General features: G+C 42.9%; 2 protein-coding genes across 9 annotated transcripts in view; one reads left to right on the forward strand and one right to left on the reverse strand.

Moving 5' to 3' along the window:
• Positions 1-7,165, reverse strand: part of PAAF1 (proteasomal ATPase associated factor 1) — a 48,454-nt gene extending 41,289 nt beyond the window's left edge. For 4 of the 8 annotated variants that reach the window (XM_009007456.5, XM_002754762.7, XM_035265491.3 and 1 more), the window contains exons 1-3: positions 6,808-6,877; positions 4,763-4,803; positions 2,201-2,304 (exon numbers count right to left, since the gene is read on the reverse strand). In XM_009007456.5, the coding sequence (XP_009005704.1) occupies positions 2,201-2,304; positions 4,763-4,803; positions 6,808-6,854 (192 nt within the window). In that variant the 5' untranslated portion in view covers positions 6,855-6,877. Of the gene's footprint in view, positions 1-2,200; positions 2,305-4,762; positions 4,804-6,242; positions 6,304-6,807; positions 6,878-7,130 lie in introns of those variants that run through there. The other 4 variants (XM_078340258.1, XM_054241940.2, XM_002754764.8 and 1 more) reach the window with 2 other exon arrangements.
• COA4 (cytochrome c oxidase assembly factor 4 homolog) lies at positions 7,020-10,611 on the forward strand. The gene is made up of 2 exons (XM_002754765.7): positions 7,020-7,115; positions 9,982-10,611. The coding sequence occupies exon 2, from the start codon at positions 9,998-10,000 to the stop codon at positions 10,259-10,261; it is 264 nt and encodes an 87-aa protein (XP_002754811.4). The 5' UTR covers positions 7,020-7,115; positions 9,982-9,997; the 3' UTR covers positions 10,262-10,611.
• The last annotated feature ends 2,896 nt before the right edge of the window (positions 10,612-13,507 follow it).

A 13,507-nucleotide genomic window follows, 5' to 3' on the forward strand; every position in this document is an offset into this window, starting at 1 on the left:
GATACCTACAATACCCACAGCTGTTTATGAAAAACAAGTATAAAACATGTAATAATATGCAGCCTACTATCTGGCCCAAAGAGAGTAATGAATGAACATTTGCCAAAAATCTTATGGAAAAAACAAAGCATTCTCTATTCTTGTCAGAATAAAAATATATATAATTTTTATTTTGAGATGGAGTTTCACTGTTGTTACCCAGACTGGCCTGCAATGGCACAATCTTGGCTCACCGCAACCTCCGCCTCCTGGGTTCAAGGAATTCTCCTGCCTCAGCCTCCTGAGTAGCTGGGACTACAGGCGCGCACCACCATGCCCAGCTAATTTTTGTATTTTTAGTAGAGACGGGGTTTCACCTTGTTGACCAGGATGGTCTCAATCTCTTGACCTCGTGATCCACTCTCCTCGGCCTCCCAAAGTGCTGGGATTATAGGAGTGAGCCACCGCGCCCGGCCCAAAATATTTTTTATAACTAAAAAGTTAAATTACACAAAAAAATGAAAAATGAAACAAAAGGCTGGTCCACCCTTTGGGAATCATCTCATCAGAGCATACTGACTCCAGCAGTCAGAATGAGTAGGGAGAGGCAAATCATGGGTTCTCCAACACTGCTTACCCGTCTACTCACCTCAAAGACAAACAAGAAAAACTGTTCATGTAGGCTCTTCATCAAGGCCTTACCAGATACAGATTATACTATGTTGTTCAGTATAGTAGGTAACAGCCGTAACAGGCAACTGAGAACTACTTGGATACAGGTATCTCTGTTTTCAACTGTATATTTTATAAAATCTAAATACAGATCAAGTATTTCTAATAAAAATTAGAGTCTGAACTGAGATAAGCTGTGAAAGTAAAATATACATGGGGTTTTGAAGACTTAAGAAAAAGGAATGTAAAATATCTCTAATAATTTTTAATATTATTTATAGGTTGAAATAATGTTTTAGATAGACTAGGTTAGATCAATTATACTATTAAAATCAATTTCCCTGTAATCCCAGCACTTTTGGAGGACAAGGCGGGTGAATCACGAGGTCAGGAGTTCGAGACCACCCTGGCCAAGACGGTGAAACCCCGTCTCTAACAAAAATACAAAAATTGGCCAGGCACGTTGGCAGGCACCTGTAATCCCAGCTATTTGGGAGGTTGAGGTGGGAGAATTGCTTGAACCTGGGAGGCGGAGGTTGCAGTGAGCTGACATCATGCCATTGCACTCTAGCCTGTACAACAGAGCAAGTCTCCATCTCAAAAAAAAAAATCAATTTTGCCTGGATGTGATAACATATGCCTGTAATTCCAGCACTTTGGGAGGCTGAGGCAGGTGGATTGCCTGAGGTCAGGAGTTTGAGACCAGCTTGGCCAACATGGTGAAACCTTGTCTCTACTGAAAATACAAAAAATTAGCTCGGTATGGTGGCAGATGTCTGTAATCCCAGCTACTAGGGAGGCTAAGGCAGGAGAATCGCTTGAACCCAGGAGGTAGAGGTTGCAGTGAGCCGAGAGAGTGCCATTGCACTCTAGCCTGGGCAACAGAGCAAGACTCTGTCTCAAAAAACAAAAACAAACAAACAAACAAACAAAAAAATCCATTTCATCATTTATTTTTCTCTCTATAATGTGGCTACCAGAAAATTTTAAATTACACATGCATCTTGCATTATAAGAGCTAATATAAGAGAAATAAGAGGAAGTCTGATTGCACTTAAAAGTATATGATATATGTAACTGGCCAGGTACGGTGGCTCACGCCTGTAATAACAGCACTCTGGGAGGCAGAGGTGGGTGGATCACCTGAGGTCAGGAGTTTGAGACCAACCTGACCAACATGGAAAAACTCCATCTCTACTAAAACTACAAAATTAGCTGGGCATGGTGATGCATGCCTGTAATCCCAACTACTCAGGAGGCTGAGGCAGGAGAATGGCTTGAACCTGGGAGGCAGAGGTTGTGGTGAGCCAAGATCGTCCCATTGCACTCTAGCCTGGGCAACAAGAGCGAAACTCCATCTCAAAAGAAAAAAAAAAGTATATGTAACTACAAGAGAAAAAGAAAACTACTGACACTCACAGACAGCAAAAACTATGATCCTTATACAAATGAAGTATAGATAAACAGATAATAGTATAAATATCTAACGTAGATGTATTGGTACTACCAGTTTTAAATATCATGCCATCGAGAAGATATAAAAACATACCTTGTTTATTTCATTCACAATAAATCCTTCTGAAGCTGTCACCTCTGGGATGCCATCTAGGCCAATTCCTTGACAAGTTAGGCTGCCATACAAAGATGCTTTCCCTGTATGGTACAAAAGAAGCATTTCCCAAAAAATAAGAGTTTAGTATTTTTCTCTTTGAAGACCCAATTCAAGCATCTGTATAAATAGTACACCCGTAAAATTGGCCCATGAATGAAAAACAGGTACCTGTGTTAAAAGTCAGGTGAAGTAGAAAGAGAATTAGATTAGGTATCTTAGTCTGTTTAGTGTTGCTATAAAGGAATACCAGAGGCTGGGTCATTTATAGAGAAAAGAGATTTTATTTGGCTCACGGTTCTGCAGACTGTACAAGAAGCATGGCACTAGCATCTGCTTCTGATGAGAGCCTCAGACTGCTTCCATTCATGGCAGAAGAAGGGAAGCCAGTGTGTGCAGAGATCACATGGTAAAAGAGGAAGTAAGAAGGAGGAGGAAGATGCCAGGATCTTTTTAACAATCAGCTTTCTCAGGAAAGAACAGATGGAGAACTCAGTCACTCTCACTCCCCAGGGAGGACATTAATCTATTCATGAGAGGTCTGCCCCCATGACCCAAACACCCCCCATTAGGCTCTACCTCCAACACTGCTTTAATAGTATGTGTGGGCAAAATAAATGCAAAATGTTAGGGAAAAGATCTTTAAAAAAAAAACCCAGTTGGAAGTTTTGCTCTCAGATTGCCTTTATAGTGTAAGTAAAGAGTCTGCCTTACTTTAAAGAAACTGTGCCTTTCGGGTATGGTGTATTACAAGAAAGCCAAAGTCCTTGTAATAATCAGTGGACAAATGAAAATATGGTGAATTTTAATGTTATGTTTATATATTTTAGTTAAACTAAAATGTAAGTCTTTATGTGTATTTTTTTTTTATTGAGACAGGGTCTCGCTCTGTCTCTCAGGCTGGAGTACCAAGTGGCACAATCATAGCTCAAGCAGTTAGAACAGGATTTTTGAACATAATTAAACACAATAAAATAGGTAAAATAAAATATAGTATTTTTCTTGAATTTTTATGTTTAATATAATTATATATTTTTTATAATATATAATTAATATGACCAGATGTAATTATATAATATAAAATATATACATACATTTGCGTATTTGTGAGTATGTGTTTCTTTTTTTAGAGACAGTCTCACTTTCTGGTCCAGCATAGAAATGCAATAGCGTGATCACAGCTCACTGCAGCCTTGACTGCCTGCACTTGATCAATCCTCTCACCTCTGCCTCTTGAGTAGCTGGGACTATAGACACGCAATACCATGCCCAACTAGTTTTGCTTATTTGTTGTAGATACGAGATCTCCCAGGCTGGTCTCAAGCAATCCTCCTGCTTTGGCCTCCCAAAACAGTGAATGGCAGGTGTGAGCCACCAGGTCTGGCCTTGTATTTTAAGACTGGCAAGTCACAATACTATAAAGCCCATTCTTTATTCCACTGATATAAACAATAATCTTTTCTGCAGCCTCAACCTCCCAGGCTCAAGAGTTTCTCCTATCTCAGCCTCCCAAGTAGCTGGGACTACAGGCGCATGCTACTATGCCTGACTAATCTTTCTATTTTTTATAGAGACGGGGATCTCACTTTGTTGCCCAGGCTTGTCTCGAACCCCTGGACTTAAGTGATCCTCCTGCCTCAGCTTCCCAAAGTGCTAGGATTACAGGTATGAGCCACTGTACCCAGCTAAAACTTTATTTCTCATAGAAATAAAATATATCGGTAACATTTGAAATGAAAGATAATCAGCAAAACAAAACTTTCTCACAGAATTTAGAAGGCAGGTTGATTTGTTTTAGAATGGTACCACATTGGTTATAATTTGAAAAGAATCATGCAAATGACATAAGAGTGTCATTCAAAAGAAAAATTGATAAGACTTGGGAGCTTCCTGGATATGGGAAGGTCAAGTAACTATGTTTTTCACTCTGATGCCTAGATAAATGATGGTAACTTACATGGATGGCAGCAATAAATAAAAAAAAGAAAAGAAAAATGATGGTAACTTAAATGAGAAAATCAAGAAAGAATTCATTCAACGACAAACATACTCAGCATACTCAGCTTGGTTTTGGACTTCAGTAAGTCAGGTAACTTAAGGAGACAGCTTTAAGCAGAAATCTCTAGCAAACAACTGTTTCCATTTCTGCTTGAACATGGAGAGGTCAGGACTGGAGCTATAGATCTAGAAATTAACATCAAGAAGGTCCCAAATGAAGCTGCAGAAGTGCTTAGAATACAATAGCACAGGATAAGGGACTAATTAAGATGCATCAACAATGTCTCCACAAATAAGTCTGTGGCTTTCAAATGGAAAATCAATCTGAAGTCCTTCCTTAAGAACGGAGGATTTGGGGTGATGGCCACACAGTACAGACTGACCAAGCATGTTTGCAGACTGTATTATGTAAGGAGGCTGGGCCAGGAGAAAGTAAGAAGCTTTTGTCTAAGGGTAATAATCCTTCTTCTTTAAAGTGAGAGCATATAGAGTTATGGGTATTACCTGGGGGATGACAGCTCAGCCAGGCCTCCCCTTCATCCTTCCTATGAAGAAAAACAAAAGCCTAATTAGGCTTACCAAAATTGAATAGGATGCCTTACTTACAAGTGAAGAAGGAAGGTCATGTAACCTCCAGTTTGGTCATAGTACTTAGACATAATCTAGTTCAACCTCTCATCAGGTATAGATCATTCTAAGACAGACAAACTTTATTTGTTCAAGAAATATTTGTGGATTAACTATTTAATTAATAGATATCTGTTGGTTAAATTAATACTCGTCCATCAACAGTGAGATCACTTTGAAAAATCAAGGTTATTTTATTTAGATATTTATCCGGATTATTGCAAACCAAGTCCTGTGTTAAGCACTTTGCATACAGCATCATTAACCCTCACAATAACCAAACAAGTTTCCTTTTATTATTTTAGCACCTGCCCAAACATCCAAATCCTTCACCCTAGCCCTTTTAGGGTATAATGGAAAGGGTCTATGCTTTTAAGACAAAGATCGAGGTTGACAGAAACCCTTTATCATTTGACAAGATGCATGATCTTGGGCAAGTTAAGTCCTCTTATTCTGGTGCTGTATTTTCTCATAGATATCTGGTGGCACTTCGTGTTACTGTTCTTTATTACTTATCACATTCTGTGTATAGTAAGTAGTCTGTCTTTTAGCCCACATAAAATTAAGTAAGGTATAAATTTACAAGGTGTAAATTTCTTAAATGCAGAAGGCTATGTTTCATTAATCTTCACCATTGTTTCAATTTGAAAAACTTATTAGTAACAGCAATTGCCAAATATGGCACTGCCATATTCATCCGGATGCCTAGAGAAATAACTGGCACAGTATAAGATCAACAAATGTGGCCAGGCATGGTGGCTCAAGCCTGTAATCCCAGCCCTTTGGGAGGCTGAGGCCAGCAGATCACCTGAGGTCAGGAGTTCGAGACCAGCCTGACCAACTCGGAGAAACCCCGTTTCTATTAAAAATGCAAAACAATTAGCCAGGTGTGATGGCACATTCCTGTAATCTCAGCTGCTCAGGAGGCTGAAGCAGGAGAATCGCTCGAACCTGGGAAGTGGAGGTTGAGGTGAGCCGATATTGTGTTATTGCACTCCAGTCTGGGCAACAAGAGCGAAACTCCGTCTCAGGAAAAAAAAAGATCTACAAACATTAGATGAATGAATAGTTTGCTGTGTACTCCTAACTAAGATGTCAGCTTTTTCTTTTCTTTGTTTTTTTTTCTGAGAAAGGTATCGCTCTGTCACCCAGGCTGGAGTACACTGGTGTGATCTTGGCTCACTGCAACCTCCGCCTCCTGCATTCAAGCGATTCTCCTGCCTCAGTCTCCCAAGTAGCTGGGATTATAGGCACCTGCCACCACACCCAGCTAATTTCTGTATCTTTAGTAGTGAAGGGGGTTTCACCATGTTGGTCAGGCTGGTCTTGAACTTCTGCCCTCAAGTGATCCACCAACCTCAGTTTTCCAAAGTGGGATCACAGGCGTGAGCCACCGCGTCTGGCCTGGATGTCAGCTTCTGGAAGAGCAGGAACCATCACTTATATTTAGAGTATACACCTGAGCTCCACCAAGTATCCAGTATGGGACCTGGACATGGTGTTAGTTTCCTTAATAGTATTGTCCAGTATACCTAATAGAGCATTAGGGGCCTAGGAGAATATAAAGGTTCCATCACATATACAAAGTGGTGGTGAGTACAGGGACTTTTGAAAACAACTGATGACTAATCAATATTTGTTAAATGACTGCTTGGCCAAGGGCCTTCCTGCCTCCCAGGATCCTTGTCTTTCTCCAACTCACTGATCCTAGTTCTGACGCGGGGATCACACGGCTCATGTGCTCCCTTGGCCTGGGATAACTTTTCATAGAATGACCATACGGGTTTGATACTTCTTTTTCCAGACCCTGTTACCTCCATATCCCTCAACAATTGATGAAGTAACCCCTATGGATATCCTGGACCAGGCAAAGAAACATCCACTACCCTCCTCCTCTGCCTCCGTTCCGAGCCTGGATTCACCTGAGGGCCTGGGCCCAGTCGCTCTGAATCCTCAAAGGCGCCGCCATCTCGACCCCGCCTCCACCAGCCCACCTCTTCCTCCCCTTCCCGGAAGTGGGTTCCTGAGAAGGGTGTGGTGAGTACAGAGGGCGGGCGTCCACCAAGAGGCCACCAATGAAAACGTGCGGTGAGTTCACCGCCTCTTCCGTGTGCGCGCTCCCCACGAGGGCCTTGTTCCTGGGAGGATGGACAGAGGAACCCCAACCGCCTGCGAATCCCAAGCTGTCGCGTAGGTCCACGCGTTTGGGCCCTCTTTTCCCACCTGTTCGGTGAGCATCGCTTACCTTGTTCTTTCTCCAGGAGGCGTTGTGGGCTCAACAGGGCTGCGCTCAGCGGCGACGCGCGCATGCGTCCTTAAAGTTGAAAGTCAATGAGCCGGAGAGGCGCTTCAGGCCTCCTGGTTACCAGCATTTTTCTGCTTTAGGATCCTTTCCATGACTTCCTAGTTTAAGCCAGCCTCCACGATTCAGCTGCCAGCCATCTACCCTGTCCTGATCTCTGAGCACGGGTCGTCCTCGTTTTACTCCAGAGTAGACTGAAACCAGAAGGTGGTGAGAGGAGAGTACAGTAGCATTTACCAAGTCCTACTGTAGCCCAAGCACTTTTCATTCGTTATATTACTCCTCATTCTAATTGTGTGAATTAAATGGCATTAATGAGGAAACTAAGATGAAAAAGATGGCATAGTAAGGTGTAGTGCTGGGATTCGAACACAGATCTAGGTTTAGGATTGGTTTAGGATCCAAGGCACTTTCCATTCCACCGTTCTTGCTCTAAATGATTTGCTCCTGGCCTATTTAAAGAGTTAACAGTGTATTTAGGAAAAGAAAACTATCAACTATCATTTATTGAACTCTTTAGACGTACCAGCCTCCTTACAAACTTTTTTTTTTTTTTTTTTTTTGAGAAAGGGTCTCCCGCTGTCACCCAGGCTGGAATGCAGTGGGGTGATCGCGGCTCACTGCAGCTGCGACCTCCCATGCTCAAGTCATCTTTCCACCTCAGCCTTCCAAGTAACTGGGACTATAGGCATGCACCACCACACCAGGATAATTTTGTTTTATTTTTTATAGAAACGAGGTCTCAAAGTGTTGCGTAGGCTGGGCACAAACCATCCTTCCACCTCAGCCTCCCAAAGTGATGGGATTACAGGAGTGAGCCATGGCACCTGGCTTCATCTCTGTGTTTCCAGAGAGGTTATCAAATGATGTGTCCAAGGGCACCAAATGAAGCAGTGACAAAGCTAGGTCCAAGTCTGTTTCAAAGCCCATTTCCCCCCTCCTGCCTAAGTTATACTGCTTCCAAGGCAAATGAGTTGTGTAAAGTGGCTTACTCCCTAAAGAGTCTTGAATTCTCTACTATATCCTACAAAGCCTTGTGATGATCACTTATTTATATCACTAGTTTAATTTGTTGTCTTGTTCTCATACTCTGTTCTCCAATCACTGAACTTTTTTTTTGCTCTTGCGTCAGATTCTATCTCAACCACCTGCTCTTCCATTGACCAAAAATATTTTTCCCATCTCTGGCTAACTTCTGTTCATCTGTCAAGTTTCAGCTTGGAAATCACTTCCTTTAGGAAGCCTTCCGTGCCTATTCCTACCCTTATCTGGATTAGGTATCCCTCCACTGTGATCCCAGTCTTAGCCATCTGTACACTGTGTAGTAAACTGTCCTGTCTGTTTCCTTGTCTAGGCTGTAAACTCCATGAAGCCAGGAACTTAACTTAGTCACTCCTGAATCCTCAGCACTAGCATAGTGCCTGGTAAATGATAGGTACTTAGTCATTTGTTGAGTGAATGACAGACACTGTAAAGGTATCAAGGAGTCCTTCTAGTTTTTTTATAGCCCATCATGGTGAAATTTTTGCAAAGGCTGAAGTCATTTCTCTTCAAACCTTAAGTTTCTTCTGTATGCTACTTCGTGCTGAGTCCTCTGATGCAAATGGGTAAGACAGTCTGGACAAATAAATACACCTGAAATTTTTGTATAGTTTACAAAGCCATCTCACCTTATAGATTCATGTCTTAACCTCGCCTCTGCATGCTGTGTGCTACAGCCACACTTAACTCTTTCCATCCTCCCCATGTGTCAGAACCTACCCATATGTGGGCACTCTTTCACGTTTTAAACTTTGTTCTTCAGGTATAGAATAAGGCCAGTAGGATAAAAGAAGAAAGGTTACTTATTTATTTGGAACAGGGTCTCACTTTGTCACCTAAGCTGGAGCACAGTGGCACCATCATAGCTCACTGCAGCCTTTGAATTCCTGGGCTTAAGGGATTCTACCACTTCAGCCTCTTGAGTAACTAGGACTACAAGTATGTGCCACCATGCCCAGCTGATCTTTAAATTTGTTTGTAGGGACAAGGTCTTTCTTTAACCCAGGCTGGTCTCAAACTCCTGGGCTCAAGCAATCTTCCTGCCTCAGCCTCCCAAAATGCTAGGATTACAGGTGTAAGCCATCGTATCTGACTGAAAGTTTAGTTCTTTTTAGGTAGATCAGAGATTGTCTCTCTAAAAAGATGACATTTGACCTAATTCATATTCCAGTAGCAAAATCCATTGAGCTTATTGAATGTTATATTAAGCATTCTCACATACTTTATCTCATTCAGTTCAAACCACTCTGCAGGCCTGCTGTCGGCCAGGCCTAGTGCTAGGGACACAAAGGTAAATCAAGACAAACATCAGCCGGGCACAGTGGCTTACACCTGTAATCCCACCACTTTGGGAGGCTGAGGTGGGAGGATCACTTGAGACCAGGAGGTTGAGACCATACTGAGCAGCATGGAAAAACCTTGTCTCTGCTAAAAATCAAAAAAATTAGCTGAGTGTGGTGGTGCACACCTGTAGACCCATTCTGTAGTCTGCTATTCTGGCAGAGGTGGACTGAGGAGGGATTGCTTGATCCCTAAAGATGGAGGCTACAGTGATCCTGGGTGACAAAGCAAGACCCCCTCAAATAAAAAATAAATAAAAAACAAGTGTGTGTCTTCAAGCTTAGAGTCTCCCACAGGAGACAGACATATAAACAGGCTAAACAGTGCAGTCTGGTCAGTGCTATTTATAATCTACAAGCCTTACATACTATCATATCGCTGCTCTAACCTTGTCTCTGTTAATGTTCTATAGACTTCCCACCCCCAGGATGTCAACCTCAGTCCCTCAAGGCCATACCTGGACCCGACCGGTGAAGAAAGAAGAGGAGGAGGAGGACCCGCTGGACCAGCTGATCTCCCGCTCTGGCTGTGCTGCCTCCCACTTTGCAGTGCAGGAGTGCATGGCCCAGCACCAGGACTGGCGGCAGTGCCAGCCACAGGTGCAGGCCTTCAAGGACTGCATGAATGAACAGCAGGCGAGGCGGCAAGAGGAACTGCAGCGAAGGAAAGAACAAGCCAGTGCACACCACTGAGACCCCATACGAGCTATCCCCAGTAGATGGCCCTGCCAAAACCAGCACCCAGAGAGATCATAGAGGAAGAAATTCTGAATGGTGGGTGTGGGAGGTGTAAAACATGTGGATAGTTTTTGGCTCTGTAGTTGAGAGCAGTGGGTTTGGACATGACTGCCACAAACAGCTGTCATATATTCAGGGTCAGATCTTACACATCCTCAACTGTCTTGTTCCACCAGTATTTGCCATGAAAACAGAGAATGGGGTAAGGGATGCTCCCCCACCCCACATCTTGGGTCAGTGTACCAAGTACTGAGATGATATTAGGGACATTTGTATTTAAATTAAATTCATAATCCAATGGTAAATTGGTTACCTAATTAGTGCCTTTCTCTTTCATCACTTGTTCTGGATGTTTCAATCAGTTTAGTGGAAAGAAAAAAGCAAATGGGGAAACTTTTTATTCAAATATAGTTTTGTTTTTTAGATGGAGTCTTGCTGTCACCAGGCTGGAGTGCAGTATCACATTCTTGGCTTACTGCAACCTCTGCCTATGGGGTTCAAGCAATTCTTCTGCCTCAACCTTCTGAGTAGCTGAGACTACAAGGCACGCAACACCACACCCAGCTAATTTTTGATTTTTTTTTTTTTTGAGTTGGAGTTTCGCTCTTGTTACCCAGGCTGGAGTGCAATGGCGCGATCTTGGCTCACCACAACCTCCGCCCCCTGGGTTCAGGCAATTCTCCTGCCTCAGCCTCCCGAGTAGCTGGGATTACAGGCATGCACCACCATGCCCAGCTAATTTTTTGTATTTTTAGTAGAGACGGGGTTTCACCATGTTGACCAGGATAGCCTCGATCTCTTGACCTTGTGATCTGCCCACCTCTGACTCCCAAAGTGCTAGGATCACAAATGTGAGCCACTGCACCCAGCCTGTTTTGTTTTTTGAGACACAGCCTCTGTTGCCCAGGCTGGAGTGCAGTGGCACAGTCATGGCTCACTGCAGCCTCAGAGGGCTCAGGCTATCCTCCCACCTCAGCCTCTCAAATAGCTGGAACAACATGTGTGTGCATAACCACACCCAGCTAATTATTCAAATATTGAGTACCTATTAAATGCCAGATTCTATTGAATTAACAGATAATGAATCTGGCCTCAACCTGCTCCCAACCCAACAAACACAGAGTTGGGCTAACATTTTAAAAGTATATTTTCAGCTTTTGAAAAGTGGAAAAGCTGTCAACATTGACTTTTATTCCCTCTTAACAATTGGCTAGAGCTGAATACTAATTCCCCTTTGAGGAGGTTGTGTTTTCCCATTCAAAACAATTGCGTATCACTTGTCATTTTTCTTCAACAAAATTACTCTTCCATTCTAGTCTATTCTTTTTTTTTTTTTTTGAGATAGAGTCTTGCTTTGTCACCCAGGCTGGAGTGCAGTGGCACAGTCTCGGCTCACTGCAACCTCCACCTCCCTGGTTCAATCAATTCCCCTGCTTCAGCCTCCAAAGTAGCTGGGACTACAGGCAAGTGCCACCACACCCAGCTAATTTTTGTATTTTTAGTAGGGATGGGGTTTCATCATGTTGGCCAGGCTGGTCTTGAACTCCTGACTTCAAGTGATCTTCCTGCCTCAGGCCTCCCAAAATTCTGGGATTACAGGTGTGAGCCACCATATCTGGCCAATAACAAATACTTCTTGAGCACTATTAGAAGCCCAAATCTGAGGTATAGTAGGCCTTAAAATTTACTTTGAGACTTCATGCCAGTATCTGGAAGAAGTAAAGAGAAAAGAGGGGAGAAAGTAGTAATTTAAAGAATAATCCTATTTCAGGCTGAGGGAGATAACCAGGCAAATTATAATAAAAAGACAAATCGTATGTGCCCTGTGTACTTCACCAGAGTAAACAAGCAGTGTGCACTGGAGTTTTCAGCAAGAATCTCAGAGAAGAGAAGGGAATTAGTTGAGTCGAACTTTTCTCTTGAGATGTAGTCTCTGTCCCCCAGGCTGGAGTGTAGTGGCATGATCTTGGCTCATTGCAACCTCCGCCTCCCAGGTTCAGGCAGTTCCCTGCCTCAGCCTCCCCATTAGTTGGGATTATGCCTGCTACCACAGCCAACTAATTTTTGTATTTTTAGTCGAGATGGGGTTTCACTATATTGGCCAGGCTGGTCTTAACTTCTGATCTCGAGATCCACCGGTCTCAGCCTCCCAAAGTGCTGGGATTGCAGGCATGAGCCATCGTGCTTTGCCAAGTTGAACTTTGAAGAGGCCAGGCTTGATGGCTTACACCTGTAATCTCAACATTTGGAAGGCCAGAGCAGATGGATCACTTGAGGTCAGGAGTTTAAGATCAACATGGCAGAACGCTGTCTCTGCTAAAAATACAAAAAATTAGACAGGCGCAGTGACGCATGCTGAGTATAATCTCAGTTACTTGGGAGGCTGAGGCAGGAGAATCTCTTTAACCCGGGAGATGCATATGGCAGTAATCAGAGATCACACCACTGCATTACAGCCTGGGTAATGGAGTGAGACTGTCTCAATAAATAAATAAATAATAAAGATGAAGTAGACATTATCTATTTATAAATTATAACAGAAAAGATTACCATCCAGAATAAAAAGCACCTGGAAGCCACTAAGAAGCACATAGTTTGATAGAAAAGTGAACAAATAGGCCAAGTGCAGTGGCTTATGCCTATAATCCCAGCACTTTGGGAGGCCAAGGTAGAGGGATCACTTGATGCCAGGAGTTTGAGACCAGCCTGGCCAACATGGTGAAATCCCGTCTCTACTCAAAATACAAAAAAATTAGCCAGGCATGTGCCTGTAATCCCAGCTACTTGGGAGGCTGAGGCAGGAGAATTGCCTGAATCTGGGAGGTGGAGGTTGCAGTGAGCCAAGTTCATGCCACTGCACTCCAGCCTGGGTGACAGAGCAAGACTCTATCTCAAAAAAAAAAAATCAACAAATAAGCCGCAAAACATGGGAAACTATAAATATGCTCTACGTCATGGATAATCACAGAAATTTTTGTTTTTGGTAGAGATGAGGTCTCACTCACTATGTTGCCCAGGCTGGTCTCAAACACTTGGGCTCAAGTGAGCCTCCCACCTCAACCTCCCAAAGTGCTGGGATTACAGGTATGAGCCCCCTTGCCTGGCCAGAATTATATTTTTGTAAGACATATATACTATTAGATTTATTGCAGCATTGTTTGTAATAGTGAATAAACAGTCACAATGTCAATTTCCATCAGT

Source organism: Callithrix jacchus, chromosome 10 (genome assembly GCF_049354715.1).
Source record: "Callithrix jacchus isolate 240 chromosome 10, calJac240_pri, whole genome shotgun sequence".
In the NCBI taxonomy this organism is placed as follows: Eukaryota; Metazoa; Chordata; class Mammalia; order Primates; family Cebidae; genus Callithrix; species Callithrix jacchus.

Coding starts and splice junctions, on each gene's coding strand:
- COA4 (XM_002754765.7), top strand. CDS start 9,998: ATGTCAACCTCAGTCCCTCAAGGCCATACCTGGACCCGACCGGTGAAG.